Below are 17,034 nucleotides of genomic sequence, written 5' to 3'. Positions count from 1 at the left end.
CTATGCTCCGGCCCCACCTGGCAGACAGGGGGCTTTTCTGCGGTGCAGTCTTGGCTCTGTCATCCCCTGGTCCAAACCCCGCGGTCACTGCCTCCAAACCGAGTCTCTGCTCCTGGGCGCAGTGCATGAGGCTTCTTTGGTGGCTCAGTCTCCAGCCTCATCCCACATTCCTCCTTGCTCCTGGCTGCCCAGCACGCCTGACTCTCAGCTCCACTGGGCCTTTGCACACACAAGGCCTCGCACCTGGAACCCCCTCCCAGCCTCCTCTCACTCCCCTGCCTGGCCAGGTCCTACTCATCCTTACAGGCTGTGCAGTGTCTTCCCAGACCTTCCCCAGCCCCACAGTCCCCTCCTCCAGGCTCCACGGCTCCTGTGCCTCTGTCTTTAAGGAGCTAATCATGAGGGACAGTCCCAGGCTGGACTGAGAGCCCTTGAAGGCAGGGGCCGCACCTGAGCCATCCACTAACCTGCCCTGGGCCTCACTGTTTGCTGAGCCACAGTGGACTGTGTTCTGACAATGTGTGAACAGATCTGGGACAATGCTTCCCCAGTTACAGACAAGAACGCTGAGGTTTATTCTGGAAGGCCACCTAACTAGCCCAGGGACAGTGGCTCTGAACCTTCCTCTCTTCCAAGTTAGCCCGGCAGCCGTCAGCGGGCCCACGACCAGTAGGGGGCACAAGAGGATAAGCGCTCAGAGCGGGTGTGGGTGGCCAGGGGCCTGGGCACCGGGCGAAGGGGTGAGGGGCGGCGCCTGGCAATCAGAGCAGCCACCTCCCTGGGCAGCACCGTGAGGCCTCCAGGCTGCGTAGTGACAGTGCACCCTCTGCATTTATATTCAGGGAAGAGGAGTGGAGAGAGGTGAGCAGGGGTGGAGGGACTTGGATGGGAGGTGACGGGGCATTGCTGGCTCTGAGTGTAGCCAGTCCTCAAGCGTGCCCAGGCTCAAACTTGGCTCCAGACCTGCACGACCCTGGGCACCATGTCCTCACCTACACCCAACTTACAGAATGGACGCGAGCATTAAATAAGTTAAAATATGCGAAACACTTAAAATAGCAGCCAGAAGATGGTAAGTGCTCTTGAATGCAAGCTGTTGTCATAATTATCCGCAGCAGGTCCCCACACCTCTCCTGCCATCTGCTTTCTCTTGAACATCCCTAGAGACGGACTCTGATGACGTCTGGGGCCCTTTCCAGGGCTCCTGCGGTTCTGATACTCAGCAATACCACGTGATGCAGTCCAGGTCCAGCTGCTGAGAATTTAAATTCTTCTGGGGTTCATCAACAACATATTCCGACATAAAGAAGCTACATTTTTTTCTTCAGTTCATGGGATGCAGGCAGAGCTAACTCCTCCCTCGACTGTGTAAATAAATACAGGCTGTTGCCCTTTCCACACAGCATTACAATGACTTGTTAATGTCTATTTTGCTGCTGACACATGGCCTGCCAGAGTCTAATCACTAACATACTGAGCGTCCCCTGTGCCAGGATCTGTCCTAAAGGCCGTACATGTTGTCTACTTTCTAACACTCTCAGAGCTGATGTTATTCTGATTCCCATTTTAGAGACGATGCAACTGAGTTACAGAGAGGTTACGTAACCTGCCCAAGGTCACACAGCTAATAAGAGGTAAGACTATAGCATGAGCTCAGGTTTCTAGCTGGAGCCTGCAACATTGTTTCGCTAACAGAATGTGGCACAGAGTAGGTGCTCATTAAATGCTGACTGAAGAAAGGGCGTACCGAAAACCTGGATCATCCTTTCCCTTCTTCCTCTTTGGAAGTGACTGACTAACACTGTGGCCAGTGTCAGCTAAGGTTACATTTTTTTCCTGCATCAATATCTTGCTGATGGAACAATAATAAATACCTAGGAAAAAAGAATCAAAGGAAAAAAGTCTTTCTCCTTTGATGAGCATTAATACCTGCAGCCTTATCAAATTAAAATCCAATTTAAAGGGGCTTGGGTGGCAAACCAGGAAGTGTAGGGGGGCAGGCTGAGTGATGTCATTAGACAGCACGGAGGTCCTAGATGAGTCACTTAGCTGGCTCCTCTGCTCACAGGGAGGGAGATATCAGCAGTGCCTGTCTTTCAGCAGTGCCGAGTAGGGTACACGATTCTGCATTTCAAACCAGCTCTTGGGTGATGCTGATGCCACGAGTCTGCAGACCACATTTGGAGGACCAGAGCAGTCTGCGTAGAAGCAGTAGGGATCCGCTCAGCTCAGCAGGGCCTTCTCCTCAGGTCTGAGATGCTGAGGCTCTGAGGTAAGGCCCCTGCAAGTTTGTGAGACAGGTATTACTTGGGTGGATGCACGGGTCTGAAATATAATCCACGAGTCCTCGAGGTCAGAAGAGGACACGGGTGCGTAGTGCCCTGGGCTTTGCATACAGCAGGGAGAAACCATGGCTGATCCCCACGGTGACTAGGGTGTGGCAGGTCACCAAGCACTTCCCCAGCACTGCCTGCGGCAACTCCTGAAATCAATTTTTTATAAATAGAGTAACTGAAGCTCAGAGGGGTGAAGTAACCTGTTTGAGATCACACAGCTCCAAGTGGCTCAGCCGAGTTTCAAAGTTGGATTTGGATTTGTGGATTCCTGTGCGCCAGGGCCTTGTACACCCAGCTATACATCAGAATCGTTTGGGGAGTTTTGAAAACAGCAGCGCCAGGGCCTCCACTGCAGACCAGGCAGACCGGGTCCCTGTGCGGGAGGCCCCAGGCGCAGCACAGGCACAGTTTCAAGCTCCCAGGTGACTCACGGGGCAGTCAGGAGACAACCGAAGTTCCATGGCTGTCAACCATGACTGCTCAGTGTGGTCGCCTGGAACCTTAAAAAGCCCAGACTTGATTAAGTCAGACTCTCTGGGGCGGCGGCTCATCTTGGACCCAAGCATCAGTACTTCTGCAGCCTCTTCAGGTAACTTCAATGTGCAGCCAGGATTGGAAACCAAGGCTCTAGGCCGTAATAACATGGAGCTGGCCAGCATCTCCATTAACGGGAGGGAGGGAGGGATGGATGGATGGACGGACAGCTGCACAGATGGATGGACTCACTGCTTTTCTCTGGCTTCTATATCCTCATCTACAACATGCAGGTGTTCAACCTAATGGTCCCTACAGCACGTCAAGCTTCCAGAATCCACATCCCTACTTTGAATATCACGTTCCCTCCCCGCCCCCTCCAGCGTTACCAGAGCCTGCAAATCCTGGGAGTCACGCAAGAGCCCTTCGGCTGCAATCATTCTTTCTGTCAGAGTCGTCAGGAGCTGTCGGGCTTTGGTGCTGGAACACTTCAATTGGTCCACAAGAAAGTGCTGGATGTTTTCCATCTGTTTCCAGAAAGCTTCCATCTGTGAAATGAGAAACAAGAGGTGGGGTGGGGGTGGGGGAAACTTACTTAAGAAAGCTACAAAGCTGCGCGGTTCAGCTTGGGAACTACTATTCACGCCTTATCACACACCGAGATTCTAAACAACTCTCCACCTCGAGCCCGTTTATCTCAGCAATAATCGCGTTCTCCTGAGGTTCCTCCCAGTCCCACTGTGGGTGCCTGTCGGTTTCGAGGTGGCTTTTCAGCCAGCACCAGTGCGCTGCTGATAAGGAAGGAAAAGCACAATGAGATCATTCAGCTTACACAGCTTAAAGTCTCTTAAACAGGCCGTTACTGCTGCCTGGAGGGGTGCAGGAAACTCAACAGTGTGCTCCTGGAAGCTTCCAGATCTTTGAAAAAGATTAAATGCATCCTGGCAATACAAGCAGGAATGGCCATTTAAGTATTAGTTATTGTCCTAAAAGTACAAAAGGGCATCATGGCAGAGATGAGGATGACCATGAAAACATTTTGCTTTAAAATCTTTCCCCTTTCTGCCCCGTCTTCTCAGGAGCAGAGTAGGGAATCACCAAGGGGTTGAGCAGGTTAGGGCTGTGTTTTTGTCACTGCAGCCTCTCAGAGCTCTGGAGAATAACGATGCCGAAGTCATAACAACTTTCCTTTATGTGTGTAGTTTATATGCCAAGCTCTGTGCTCCACACATTTTATTTCTAGATAAAATATCTATCAGAGCTGTCTCCGTTATTGGAGGTCACCAATACTTTAGAGAATCTTATGAGAACAATGAATCCTGTGCCTGAAAGATGCAGACACGGACAAGATGCGCCACTGCTTTAGGGAGTCCCTGGACCACTGGACTCCCGGGTGAGCATCCGCCCTTAGTCATCTCATCCTAAGAATATCCTCGCTCTCCGCTGACCTACCTGAGCTCCGTCAGACTCCATCTCCAGGCATCTCTAACTCAAGCCAGAACACACCGTCTCCCCTCCTAACTTGTTCTCATTCTGGGGTCCTTATTTCTGTAGAACTGATCCTCTACACCCTCTTCTTTTTTTTCCATTTTCAAAAATTGAAGTATAGTCAGTTTACAATGTTGTGTCAATTCCTGGTGCACAGAGTAATGTTTCAATCATACATATACACATTCCCTTTCATATTCTTTTCATTACAGGTGACTACAAGATATTGAATATAGTTCCCTGTGCTATACAGTAGAAACGTATTGTTTATCTATTTTACATACAGTAGTGTGTATCTGCAAATCTCAAACTCCCAATTTACCCCTTCCCACTACCTTTTCCCCCATAAATTTGTTTTCTATGTCTGTGAATCTGTTTCTGTTTTGTAAATAAGTTCATTTGTGTCCTTTCTTTGAGTCCATATATGAGTGACATCATATGGAATTTTTCTTTCTATTTTTGGCTTACTTCACTTAGAATGACAATCTCCAGGTCCATCTGTGTTGTTGCCAATGGCATTATTTGATTCTTTTCTATGCCTGAATGGTATTCCATTATATATATTTATTTATATATATATATATATATATATATATATATATATATATATACACACACATATATATATACATACACATACATATACACACATACACACATATATATATACACATCTCATATCTTTATCCAGTCATCTGTTCACGGACATTTAGGTTGCTTCCAGGTCTTGGCTATTGTAAATTGTGCTGCTATGAACACCAGGATGCATGTATTTTTTTGAATTAGAATTTCCTCCAGGTAGATGCTCGGGAGTGCACCCTCTTCTTCCCACCACCACCTCCCCATCCACCACCCTATCAGCGCTCCCATTTTTTCTTATCTCCCCATCCCTATTATAGCAATTGCCTTCATGAAATTCCCACCGAACTAGCATAAAATCTCCTAACAATGCTCCACACAGCAGCCTGGGCAGTTCTTCTAAAACAGAACGAGGCCAAGCCAACCTCTGCTGCTTCAGTGGCTCTCATCTCCCTGGCATGAGATGAAAACCCTCCAGGAAGACCTCTGGCTTTACTTGCTCTGCCTGCGTCCCAGCCCTGGCTCCCTTCTCTGCCCACCTACCGGCCAACATCCATGCACACTTCTCTCCAAAAGCCTCTTGATGTTTCTTTTTTCCAAGAAGACTTTTGTAACCCTGGGGTAAAATGAATTCCTCTCTCCACTGTGCCTCAGTCTTCCCACATTTTCCTCTGTCACGGCACTTGTAACCTACAATGTCCTCAACTGCTCACCTGTTGGTCCCCCCACCTGCCTGGCCTGAGCATCTTCCCTGAAGAGCCAGGTCTAAGTTCATTTGGAATCCCCAGTTCCCAGTCCAACACCCGGCTGCCAAGAAAATATTTGTTTAATTCGTAACATATGAACAGGGGGGCAGCAGAACCCCAAAGCAAAATAGAGAATTGGAGGGAAGCCATCCTCTCTGGAATTTAAAACATGCTTTTATGAGTGATGCCTGGAGTTTGAGAAGTTAGCAGCTAGCAGCTGCTCTAACCCGCAGGGTGGTAATGACACAGAAGGTTAGAGCAATCTTTGCTTTGAATGATAAAAAGATCAATCTAAAATTTGAGCAAGGAGAATTCATTAAAAAAAAAAAAAAAGACTCCTTCCGTAAATCTTGGCCCCTTAATTACACCTTCTCTATAGCTTAACTTCAGAAACCGGATCCCTGGCTCCAGGGCAGAACGTGACAGGCAGGGAATTCGAGTATTAAACATGCTTCTAGGTAGCATCTCTTTAATCTCACCAAATGAACTGTCCCAGAAACCACGGTTTTCATACAGAAAAGAAAATCCATCACATACGTTATCTATTAGCTGCTCAGAATATTCCCGCTCTTTCTTTTCCACGTCTGCCAGGGTGATGTATTCTGAGTCACCAGCCCCCAGCATCTCCGTGTTTGAGAGTCTGACTTGAAGTCTCTTTTCCAATTCTTCCAAGTCCTGGAGAAAAAAAGAAAAAAGCAAATAAAAAAAAAAATCTAATTGTATCTTAAATTTTAGAAAAGAGATGTTTTTATTTTCCCCACTTTATCGTAAAATATTTCTTAACTGTAATGAAATGCTTTGGGTGTTATCCTACTGAAGGTTTGATGATAGAAATTGATTTTTTTCTCATTAAACACAGAGCCTCAGAATAATGGATCATGTATTTCCTTATATATTCTTCTTTTCCCCTACTCCCCCCAAATAGGCCATACTTTAAAAACAATGAAATAGTATTTTCCAATCTTTATGAAGTTTGGGAAAATGTCATGACACCTGGGGTGTTGGGACGGAATGTTTCTTCCCCACTCCTCTGGTTTCTATGGGGAAGGATTACCTGGTACACCCCAGGGAGGAAGTGATATGTATTTGATTGGCGGTTCAAAAGCAGGAAGTGAGCACAGCCCCTAGCTTGCCCAGCTTCCTCCTCCCTGGGATGGACCATTCAGGGGAAGCCATTGCTCTGCTGTGGCCTCAGCCCAAAGGGAGCTGGACAGCAAAGGTCCTGCTTCTGTGTGGGGAGGCCTGAGGTGGCTCAGCTTTGCCAGTAAGTGATTTGGCTAATCCTAGGACTCAGTATTAGGAAGCCATGACTGCTATGCATCTAAGCCACCTCCTCTAGGCTGGCCCCTCCCAGTAATAAAGCTGACATTTCTCTGTCTCCCCAGCCCTTTCTCTTCATTAATTCAGAATGTGGAAGGAAGAGGGGAACCCTATGTAGGGAGTCCCACAAACCCCAACATGGAGTGTGAGTGGCAGTTCTGTTTTCTCTAGAACTGTGTGCACTGACATGTAATCATCACTGGTGTGGGTCCAGGTTCATTAGGAAAAATAACATCGATAAGAAGTGCTATTGATTATCCAAGCCAAGGCCATCTGTGACTTCTAGTTCTCACAGCATCTCTACAAAAGAGAAATGTTTCTTTTCCAGATGAGGAACCTCATTACAGGAAGCTGAGACATTTTGTCCAGAGTCTCCCAGCAGGAAGTGGTGTGCTGGGCTGGGCTTGTCCCTGAGGCCACTGCTCCAGAGCCCCGCTCTTCTAACTGCAGGAATCATGGTGCTTCTCTCCAAAGCAGCTACCCTTTCTGAGCACTTCTCATCCTCTTCTAGAAGTTTTGAGGCTGTTGTGAGCATTAAATGAAAGTACGCATTTAAAGTACTTGCCCAGACTAAGTCCAATGAATAGTAGCCACTTCCGTTAATTAAGATGCTCTGTAAGTGGTAGCAGTGGGATTTGATTCCAGGCCTACAAACACCGAAGTGCTTATTCTTTCCATAAGACATATAACACTGTTTCTTACTAGTATAATTATGAGTGTCACAACCATTATCATTATTTTTGTCATTGGAGAGTCATTTAAACTCGTTGTGCCTCCATTTCCTCAGCTGTAAACAGAAACAATTATGACCACTCGCAGGGCTGTTGTGAAGATTAAATGAAATAATGCACTGTGTGCATTGCCTGAGGATGGTGATCATGGTGGTGGTGACACCGAGAATGATGAGAACGATGATGATGGAGAAGATGTAGCACCTTCTCCTTGGGATGGAGTGATTAATCCTCTTCCATGGAATAGAAGAGTGAGGAAGCATTCCCTCCCAATCCCCCAAACCTCATAGTGATGGTGACAAGGATGATACCAGTGACTATGATGAAGATGACAGTGGTGGCAGCAATGAGGAGGATGAGGATGACATGAGAAGGAAGATGAAGGTAGTGATGGCAGTAGTGAGGGTGATGAGGAGGACGGTGGAAGTGGTGATGGTGGTGGTAACAAAGATGATGATGACAATATGGAGACGAGGATGATGGTGGCAATGGTAGTAACAAGAACGATGGCATCAATGATGGTGGCCATGATGAAAATGATAGTTGTGGTGGTGGTGATGAGGAGGAGGATGGAGATGGTGGTGGTAATGAGGATAATGAGAATCATGACAAAGAGAATATAATGGTGGTGATGGTAATAATAAGAATGATGATGACAATGATGACAATAATAAAGATGGTGATGGTGACAATGATAGTGGTGGTGATTGTGTTGTTAATAAAATGATAATAATGGCGATGATAATGATGATGATGAAGATAATGGTTGTGGTAGTGATGGTAATGGGGATGATCACAGCTTTCATGTAACCGTTGGGGTCTAACTGTTACTTTGCTAGGTGCCTCATATGCATTTTTCTTATCATTTCTGTAATCCTGCAGGACAGGAATTACCATCCCACTGCACAAAGACCCCAGGATTCTAAGAGTTTGTGAAAGACAGAACCAGGGTATCAAACTCCACCACTCTGACTCATAAAATAATATAAAGTTTGTATAAAAGATTGAAAAGAGAAGTATGCAAACTAGCATAAGGAGTTATAACCAATAAACAAATTGCACATTTAAAAATACCCCAAACTTGTACAGACAATAACATCAAAAGCGGTTCTCTTAGAGGAGTGGATACGAGCCAACATTCTCTTTTTTTCTATTTCCAATGTTTTTCCACATTTTAATAATACATTGTTATTTTTGAACTTGTACATACTTTTATTTATTTATTTTTAAGCATTGCTTTTTTAAGGTTTTTTTTTTTTTTTTTTTTTTGGAGTGGGAAGTAATTAGGTTTATTTATTTATTTATTTATTTGTTTGTTTGTTTGTTTTTTAATGGAGGTGCTGGGGACTGAACCCAGGACCTCGTGCCTGCTAAGCATGCGCTCTACCACTGAGCTACACCCTCCCTCCAGTACATATATTTTTATATATCATTATTTTGTATTGAAAACTGTATATTGTAATAAGCTTTTAATACATAAAATCCAAAATACTTTTATATCATAATATTATGTTTTATGTATTTTAATAAACTATTTTTAAGTTACCTCAAAATATATGTTGAAGACTTACATTTTCTTGTTTTGAAAGAATTTTCTGGTATAATTCATCATCAGACTTCTTTTTAGGAAGAAGGTCAAGGAGGCACATCTTAAAAATGTGAATAAACATCTATTGCCAAAAAAGAAAACAACAAAGAGAAAGATATAAACAATGGTATCTTCCTCCCTCCCTCCCTCTTCTTCCTCCTCCCTCCTTACCTGTCCACACACACACACTCACAAATACACACATACACACAAATACACACACACAAACTTTTTGTCTTGGAAAAGACCTCAGATTAAAAATCATGACAATGGCCTATAATAGACTGCATTTTCTTAACCTTCCAAAGAAAAACGCTTCATTTCTTCTTTGTTCATTTATTCAGCAAAAATTCATGAGGTGCCTACTCTGAGGGAGGTCCCCCACGTTCTCCATTTTTATGTGAGTCAAGGACACAGACAAGGCAAAGGTGGGAGTGCTTCTTTGTGGAAAAAAATCAGAGGGACAGTTGTATGGAACCGGGATGTGTAAAGTCATCCACCCCAGGCCTCTGTCTCCATAGACAGACATGTCCTCTAAACCACTCCGTGAGCAGGGACACCCTGGCAAGTCCAAGCGTGCCAACTCCATAATTTGTTTAACCATTTACCTCCTGCAGGATGTCTGAATATCTTCAGTTTCAGGCTATTACAAAGCTGCTATAAACTTTGATGTACAGGGCTTTTATTTTTTAATTCTTATTTTTTTATTGAAGTGTTGTCGACTTACAGTACATACAGGTTTTTGAGTGAACACGTTTCTCTGGGATGAATGCCCAAGAGCCCACTCACTGGATCTTCTGGCAATGGCATGTTTAGTTTTATGAGAAACTGCTGAACTGTGTTCCAAAGGCATTTTACATTCCCACCAGCAATGTCTGAGTGACCCAGTTTCATCACATCTTCACCAGCATTTGGTGTTGTTGCCATTTTTATTTTAGTCATTCTGACAGGTGTGTGGTCCTACCTCTCTGTGGTTCTGATTTGCATTTCCCTAATGGTTTAATGGTCTTGAACATCTTTTTATGTGCTTTTGTGTGTGTTTGCTTGCTGACAATACATTCTTTTTGATGAAATATCTGTTCATGTCTTTTGCTCATTCTCCAACAGCATTGTTTACTCATTTCTATTGAGGTTTGAGAGTTTCTTATATGCTCTAGGTACTAATTCTTTCTTACACTGTGGTTTGCAAAATATTGCCTCAGTCTTTTCCTTCTGCCCCTGTGCTAAGACATTTTTAATGCAGAGGTTAGAAAAAGGTTTTTGCTGAAAATGTCCACATAGTAAATATTTTTGGGTTTGCTGGCCACACTATCTCTTTTGCAACTACTGAATTCTGCTGTTACAGCAGGAAGGCAGCCATGGGCGATAAGTTAAAAAGACAGGCGTGGCTGGATTGGCCCAAGGGTCATGGTTTGTGACCCTTGTTTTAAGGTCTGATAAACACTCTTCAGTGCCAGACTAACATATATATTATCTCAGATGATCATCATAGCACGCGGGAGGTTGGTACAACCTCTCCCATTCTACAGCTAAGGAACTCTCAGCCGAGAAATCTGGACAAATGGCCTCATGTCACAAGGGACATCCATGAGGAACAGAACCCTTCACCAGACATCAGCATGCTTGCCAACACTAACGAGCTCTAAGAAGACAAACGTCGTTTTGGCCTTCTATCCATTGACGTCTAAAGCTAGTGAAAGTGACATTCTTTTCTCAAGATGTTAGTCTCAAATCCATTTTCCTTCTGACCCTAAATGGAATTGGTAATGTTTACAAGTCTTGTTACATTCCTGTCCACTTTTAAAACTTTTAAATTTGGAATAATTACGGACTTACAGGAAGGGGCAAATCATACAGAGTTCTATGTGCTTTGCCCCCAGGGTTGATACCTCACATCACTGGGGCTCAGTACCAAACCTGGAAACTGACATAGGTCCAATACAGTGCACTGCGGACCTTACTCAGTTTTCACTCATTTTATATGTCATTTGTGTTTACATGTGCGTGTGGTTCTGTGCAATTTTCCCCTGCCACAGATTCATGGAACGATGGCCACAATCAAGATAGAGAATCTTCCAGCACCACGAGAAACCCCCTAGTCCTAATGCTCCTCTTATGTTAGCCTCCCCCAGCATCCCCTCCTCTGTTCTCATCTCTGCCCTTCTGCTTTAAAGGTTACAACTGTGGCTTCTCTCCATGTCCTAGACAAGTCCAGCACTGGTGCCGTCTTTCTCAAGAGCCACCAGTGAGCTCTAAGCTTCTGGGCTGCTTGATGGTCACATCTGGTCTGAGTCACTTCTGAACCCTGACCTGTGATGACGGACCTCTACCAGAGAAACAAAATGTGAAGTCTTTTGTGTCACGTGGCTCCCACCTGCTCCCCGAGTTTCTATAGATCCTGCACGCAACAAAGCCATGCTCTGCAGTGAATGAAAGGCCATGCTTAGAAAGCAGCTCTCCCAGGACGGGGCCGCCGTCAGCCGGACCCATTTCTACAGAGCACTGTTCTAGGCTCTGAGGATACACAGAACTTGCACTCAGACAAACCTCATTTGGGTTCTGCCATTTACCAGCTGTGTGACCTTGGGCAACTGACTCGACCTCTCTGAGCCTCAGGTTCCTCATGAGTGAAACAGCAGTGAGGGTTTCATGAGATCCGACATTTAAAGCAGAGTACCTGCACTTAATAAATGGTGTCATGGTGATGCTGGTCACATAGCCCAACAGAGCCCAGAGCTCTGCCCACAGAGATCTTTCAAAGAGGGACAACTTAACTTCCTAGTAGTTCTATGGAGTGAGTGTTAGAAGTGTATTATTTTCACACCTTTCCTAAAGTGGCTCAGAGAGGGGAAGTAACTTATGCAAAGTCACACAGCTCATAGGTGTCAGAGGTTTCTGACTCCTAATCTGGTGCTCCTGGAACTTTCCTAGGTTCCAGTTTAAGTGTCTCCCTCCAGGGAAGTGCTTCCACCTCCCTGAAGCCTCCCTCACTCAGGTCCTCTCTTACACACCCTCACAGTGCTCCATCGCTTGCTGTGTCGTACATTCTGCCTCTGTGTATTCTGGGCTGTCTGCTGACTGCCATCTCTCCCCTGGGCAGTGGGATCCATAAAGGCATGGTTGTTCCCAGTACTATGTCCAGCAGGGCGGGGAGGCTGCCCACAGGGAAGATGGGCAGATGAGTGACGATGAATGCTCTCTCCACGACAGCAGGCTGCTTCTCTGTGGGCACTGACTGGCTGCTCCGGGGGCAAGGCCAGCCAGGACCACATCACTTGTTAGGTGGATGGGGCTCTGAGCACAGAAACAATCACCCTCCAGGGAGCAGAGCCTTTGAGGAAATGGCCAGGGCCACCTGCCCCCAAGCAGGACAGGTGTGGCGGAATGAAAGCAGGCTGTGGCTGCAGGTGGGCTGCTGCCTCACGTCCCTGGCCCTCTGCAGGGGCGGGGTCCAGGGAGCTGCAGGAACAGGCTCTATTTCTGGAATCCTAGGATGATTTATGGTTTCAGATACTGGCACCTGTTTATGAGGCCCATTCTGCTCACACAGAGCAAAATAACCTTCTGCTGCATCCTCAATTTAACATTCTTTTATTTCTCTGGTTTATAACGAAGCCCCTGTGGGATATCTGTCTGCGTCTGCTCCTACCCCGCTGTCACTCTTTTCATCTGCCCCTTCCCGTTCTCTTCCCAACAGGCCTTCTCTCTCCTCCCTTCTCCCTGTAGGTCCCCTCCCTCACTAGAGGATGTGTCTCAGGGAGAAGTACTTCCTCTTTTTTAACCCCAGTGGTCTTGATGGCTGGCTAACTCCACGGGGTCCTGTAGCAACCGAGGGACTCACCCCCCTGACTTCCTGGGTCTTGGATCCAGTGTTGATTCCCTCAGAGACCATGTGCCTCCGGCAGAGACCAAACTTGTTTCCCGCTGTCCGTGGTCCTGATTCCTCCTTCACTCACTTAGAGAACCCACGCCCATAAAAAGGTGCTCAACTTCCCGTCTCAGGTCCAACTTAGAGCTTTGTGACTTGGGGCCAGTCCGCCTCTCTGTGCCTCAGTTTCCCCATCTGTAAAGTGAAGATAATAAGGGCCCCCACGTGGCTGGGTTGTGTGAAGTTTAAAATGCCCACCTGTGTTAACACCTTCAGTGCCCAGTACGTAGTAGGCACTCAATAAAGTTCGTGCTCATAGATATGATTCTCACTATTATCATTCCTCCAAAAATACCAGCAGGTGCTCAGCTTTTTGCTTAACCCCCACGGCTCTGGGCATAAATAAGCATTGATTAATACTTATGCTGCACCCTGTCTACGGGCAGGAATCCCTCTTCCATTCTGTGGTCTGATGCCTAATGCCACTCTACTTTCCTCTTGTGGCGGCTCCGTTGTCACTGATACCCGTTTCCCCAGGGTCTCTGGAACCCCGTGCACATGGAGAGCCTGACCCTCAGGTCCTGACCTCTCCACCTACCAGGTGCTTCTCCTGCCTCAGCGCTGCGTCCAGATGCAGTAGATCTTTCAAGTGAAGGTTGTAGATGCACAAGTCAAGGTCCACACTGAGAAGTTCAAAGAGAAACAGAAGAGACTTTCAGAGTGTTTGAAGTGAGGGGTGAGGTTACTGAGTTATAAGTACAGCCCTGCTCAGGACAAGACTCCAGATTTTAAATTCTGCAGCCTGCAGAGATTGCAAACAGCCACTCAAGGCACAAAAGGAGGAATCAAGGGAGCTATTTGAAACCCATTTGTGATCAGAAGGAACAGCTGCCTGAGACATCACAGACAGAACACAGGAAGAGATAGAAGGTGAGAGAAAGAAAAATAACAACCTCCCCCTGCCTCTGGCATTTTCACATCTAATGTCACGTGTCACCCTTCCTCTCTGCCCTCATATACACATTCTCATGCCCATTTTACAGATGAGAAAACTGACTCAGGAAATCAAGGGTGAGAGAAATCAAGTAGCGGTCACACGGTCACTGAGGCAGGTAAACAGCAGGGTATAAATAAACGCCTATGACCTTTTCTCCTACAGAGGCAAATGCACTTAAATGACTACACTCCCACTGAACTGTTACAAGTCCTCTCCATCCGAATGCTCAGAAACATCCCTTCCCAGCCAGGCGGGCGAGCCAAGAAGGCTGCAGTTCAATGAAGCCCCTCCTTCCGGGGGCCACCTGCAGGGCCAGTACCATGCGCAGGGTTCTGAGCTCACTCTTTCCCCAGCCCTGAGCTGGGCTGTGCCCGGTTCATCTTACCCAGGACCCCTTGGACTCACGCAGGTTCACAGCCGAGAGGCCTGAGGACCAACACACACACCTGATGGGTAGTTTCTTGAGCACTTACTGCATGCTGAGCCCTGCTCTGGCCTAGATAGTGTGGGGATAGACAGCATGGGCTGCAAGATCAGGTGGCATGTCAAACCCAGCTCCATCACGCACATGCTGTGTGACCTCGGGCAAGTCACTCAGCATCTCTGTGTCTTGTTATTTTCTTTGTAACATGAGGGCAATATTAGCCTCTACTTTACAACCTTAACAACCTAGGGCTGTTAAGAGAAATGAATTCACTGACTGATTAAGACTTATTCATCACTGCGCCTGTCCCAGGCTCCCACTGGGCAGTAAAACAGTGGTGACCAAGACAGACCTGGTCCTCGTGTTCATGAGATAATGAATCCCTGTAAAGTGCTCAACACTGCCCTGAACACCAAAGGCACTTAACCAGAGCTAGCGGCTGCTGTGTGATGCCCGGGGCACATCAGTGATAAAGGAGGCCCCATGACTTCTCTCCCCAAGGCTCAGGCCTGGCTCCCTAGCCCCGAGGCTGGCAACACCACACGATCAGCGTCAGCTCTGACACTGGGTCTCTGGGTGTCCGTGGCTGAGTCCTTAACCTCTCTGGGCCTCCATGTCCTTTGTTGACAATGACACAGCCGAGCGGTCTCCATCCCACCCCCACCTCACCTCTCACAGGTCAGCGCCTCGGGGAAGCTGCTCGCCTGGAGGAAGGTGCGGCCGAGGAACCTGTCGTCGCTGGTGGCTGAGTGGATGCTGGACGAGGAGCTGCAGTCGTCCTTCTCAGCCTGGCTCAGGCTCCCCAGGCTGCTGGAAGGGGACGCCTCCACCGGCTGGTTCGGCAAGACTGCCTGCTTTAAGTTTTCGTGCAGAGATGGGTTGGAGGAACCGTCGGCCAGAGGCTGGGGTGGCAGAAGAGAAAGCCCGTTCTCAGTCCACGTGACCTGTCATGCGTGTGTTTCCACAATTCCACCAGTGACACGTGATGGTGGCTCCCAGGCAGACCAGACTGGGGAGGCCTGCGAGTGGACACCTTAGAGCTTCTGTCCCAGGGTCACGGCCACACCCACACACTTGTGCCCCAGGGACCTGTACCACAGCTCCTGGCACATCAGTTGTCCCGGAGGCCAGCCCCTCGGCACCAGGCTCCTCCCCCCGCAGCAACTAGCCTCCGTGTCTTCCCCAGTGGCCCCCTGCACCCACACTGCTGCGGGCTCTGACCTCCTCCACAGCAGCCTGCCTGCCCTGCCCCCTCTCTCTCTGTGTTCTCAGACCCCCGGGCCTGCTCTGCCCACTAACCTGCCCTCCAGAGGATCGGGGCCTTTATTAAGGAACTGAAGCCCCACGCACCGCCAGGACCACATGACATCACAGCTGGAGGGCTCAGCGAATGTCTGTCGCCCCTGTGTCCAGTCTCATCCCCTGTGGCTCCCCGAGGCGCATGCCCAGGTGGTACTGAGCTGGTGGTCAGCTCCAAACTCTCACCATCCTTCCATGCTTCTGCGCTTTCCCAGACTCTGGTCCCCCGCCAGAACCCCCCTCACTCCTCATCCGCGGGGCTGAAGCATCCTTCCCTCCAGACACAGACCCTTGAGTTCTCCTTCCCTGGTACCCAGGCCCAGCCCACACTGTGCTCCACAGGTCCCCGGTCACTTCTGTCCTGCCTGTTATCATGGGCCATCCTGCAATCTGCCCCAGCTGTGAGGGCCTCCGGCGTGAGGACAGTGCTTTCCTGACCACTGGCTAATCCTCAGTGTTCACTGCAGAGCCTGCCCGGCAGGGGTGCTGACGGTGAGTAATCCCCTGGTCTGGGAGCTCTACCCCTTCACCCACCCACCCGATAGTGAAGGAAGTGGTTCCCAGCGTGTGTTCTGGGGAGCAGTTCCATGAACTGTCACCAGTGACTGCTCGCTGCAAGGGTTCCACAGAAAAATTAGTTTGGGAAAGTCTCCGTAACAAGGTAGAATCATCTCTCTGGGGCAGGAATTCTCAGAGCCTTTGATATGGTCTGGCTGTCCTCAAAAGCAAGTAAGAATTTCAAAACCTGAACAGGCATTGAGTGCTGAGACATCACACACTGTTCTAAGCCCCCTGTCTATCACCCCATATAACCCTCCAAATAGCTCAGTGAGGCAATAGGGCCCTTTACCCCCATTTTATAGATGAAGAAACTGAGGCCCTGAGAAGTCAAGGAATGGTCAAGGGTTAAAGGCTGAGATGGGAGTTGGGTCTGAGTCTGTGACACAAGAGCCTGTCCTCTTCACGGCCAGGAGAGCAGGCAGCACCTTCCTCAGCTTACTTGACCAGGAAACTTTCTTTCCTGGAGCATCTCATAGGTTGCGGGTTCCCTGAGCATCAAGGAACACACCGCTCTCTGCAAAACTCCCGGCCGCAGGTGTGCACTCCTGGCTTCAGGTGTAAGACCTGAGGGCTTGACTCTGCCCTGCCCCTTCCAGCTGTGTCACCTTGGGCAGGTCATTAGC

At 47.9% G+C, this 17,034-nt stretch overlaps 1 protein-coding gene across 4 annotated transcripts in view; it reads right to left on the bottom strand.

Moving 5' to 3' along the window:
* Nucleotides 1–17,034, bottom strand: part of EVC (EvC ciliary complex subunit 1) — a 66,849-nt gene that overhangs the window by 36,904 nt on the left and 12,911 nt on the right. For all 4 annotated transcript variants that reach the window (XR_010381951.1, XM_031437594.2, XM_064488167.1 and 1 more), the window contains exons 4-8: nt 15,221–15,453; nt 13,729–13,813; nt 9,246–9,344; nt 6,161–6,298; nt 3,200–3,358 (exon numbers count right to left, since the gene is read on the bottom strand). Coding sequence is in view for 3 of the 4 variants with exons in the window: in XM_031437594.2 (XP_031293454.2) it covers nt 3,200–3,358; nt 6,161–6,298; nt 9,246–9,344; nt 13,729–13,813; nt 15,221–15,453 (714 nt within the window). In the remaining variant the exon portion in view is untranslated. The remainder of the gene's footprint in view (nt 1–3,199; nt 3,359–6,160; nt 6,299–9,245; nt 9,345–13,728; nt 13,814–15,220; nt 15,454–17,034) is intronic.

The sequence above is a fragment of the Camelus dromedarius genome, chromosome 1 (genome assembly GCF_036321535.1).
Source record: "Camelus dromedarius isolate mCamDro1 chromosome 1, mCamDro1.pat, whole genome shotgun sequence".
NCBI lineage: Eukaryota > Metazoa > Chordata > Mammalia > Artiodactyla > Camelidae > Camelus > Camelus dromedarius.
This window is presented reverse-complemented; position numbering and strand designations above follow the sequence as displayed.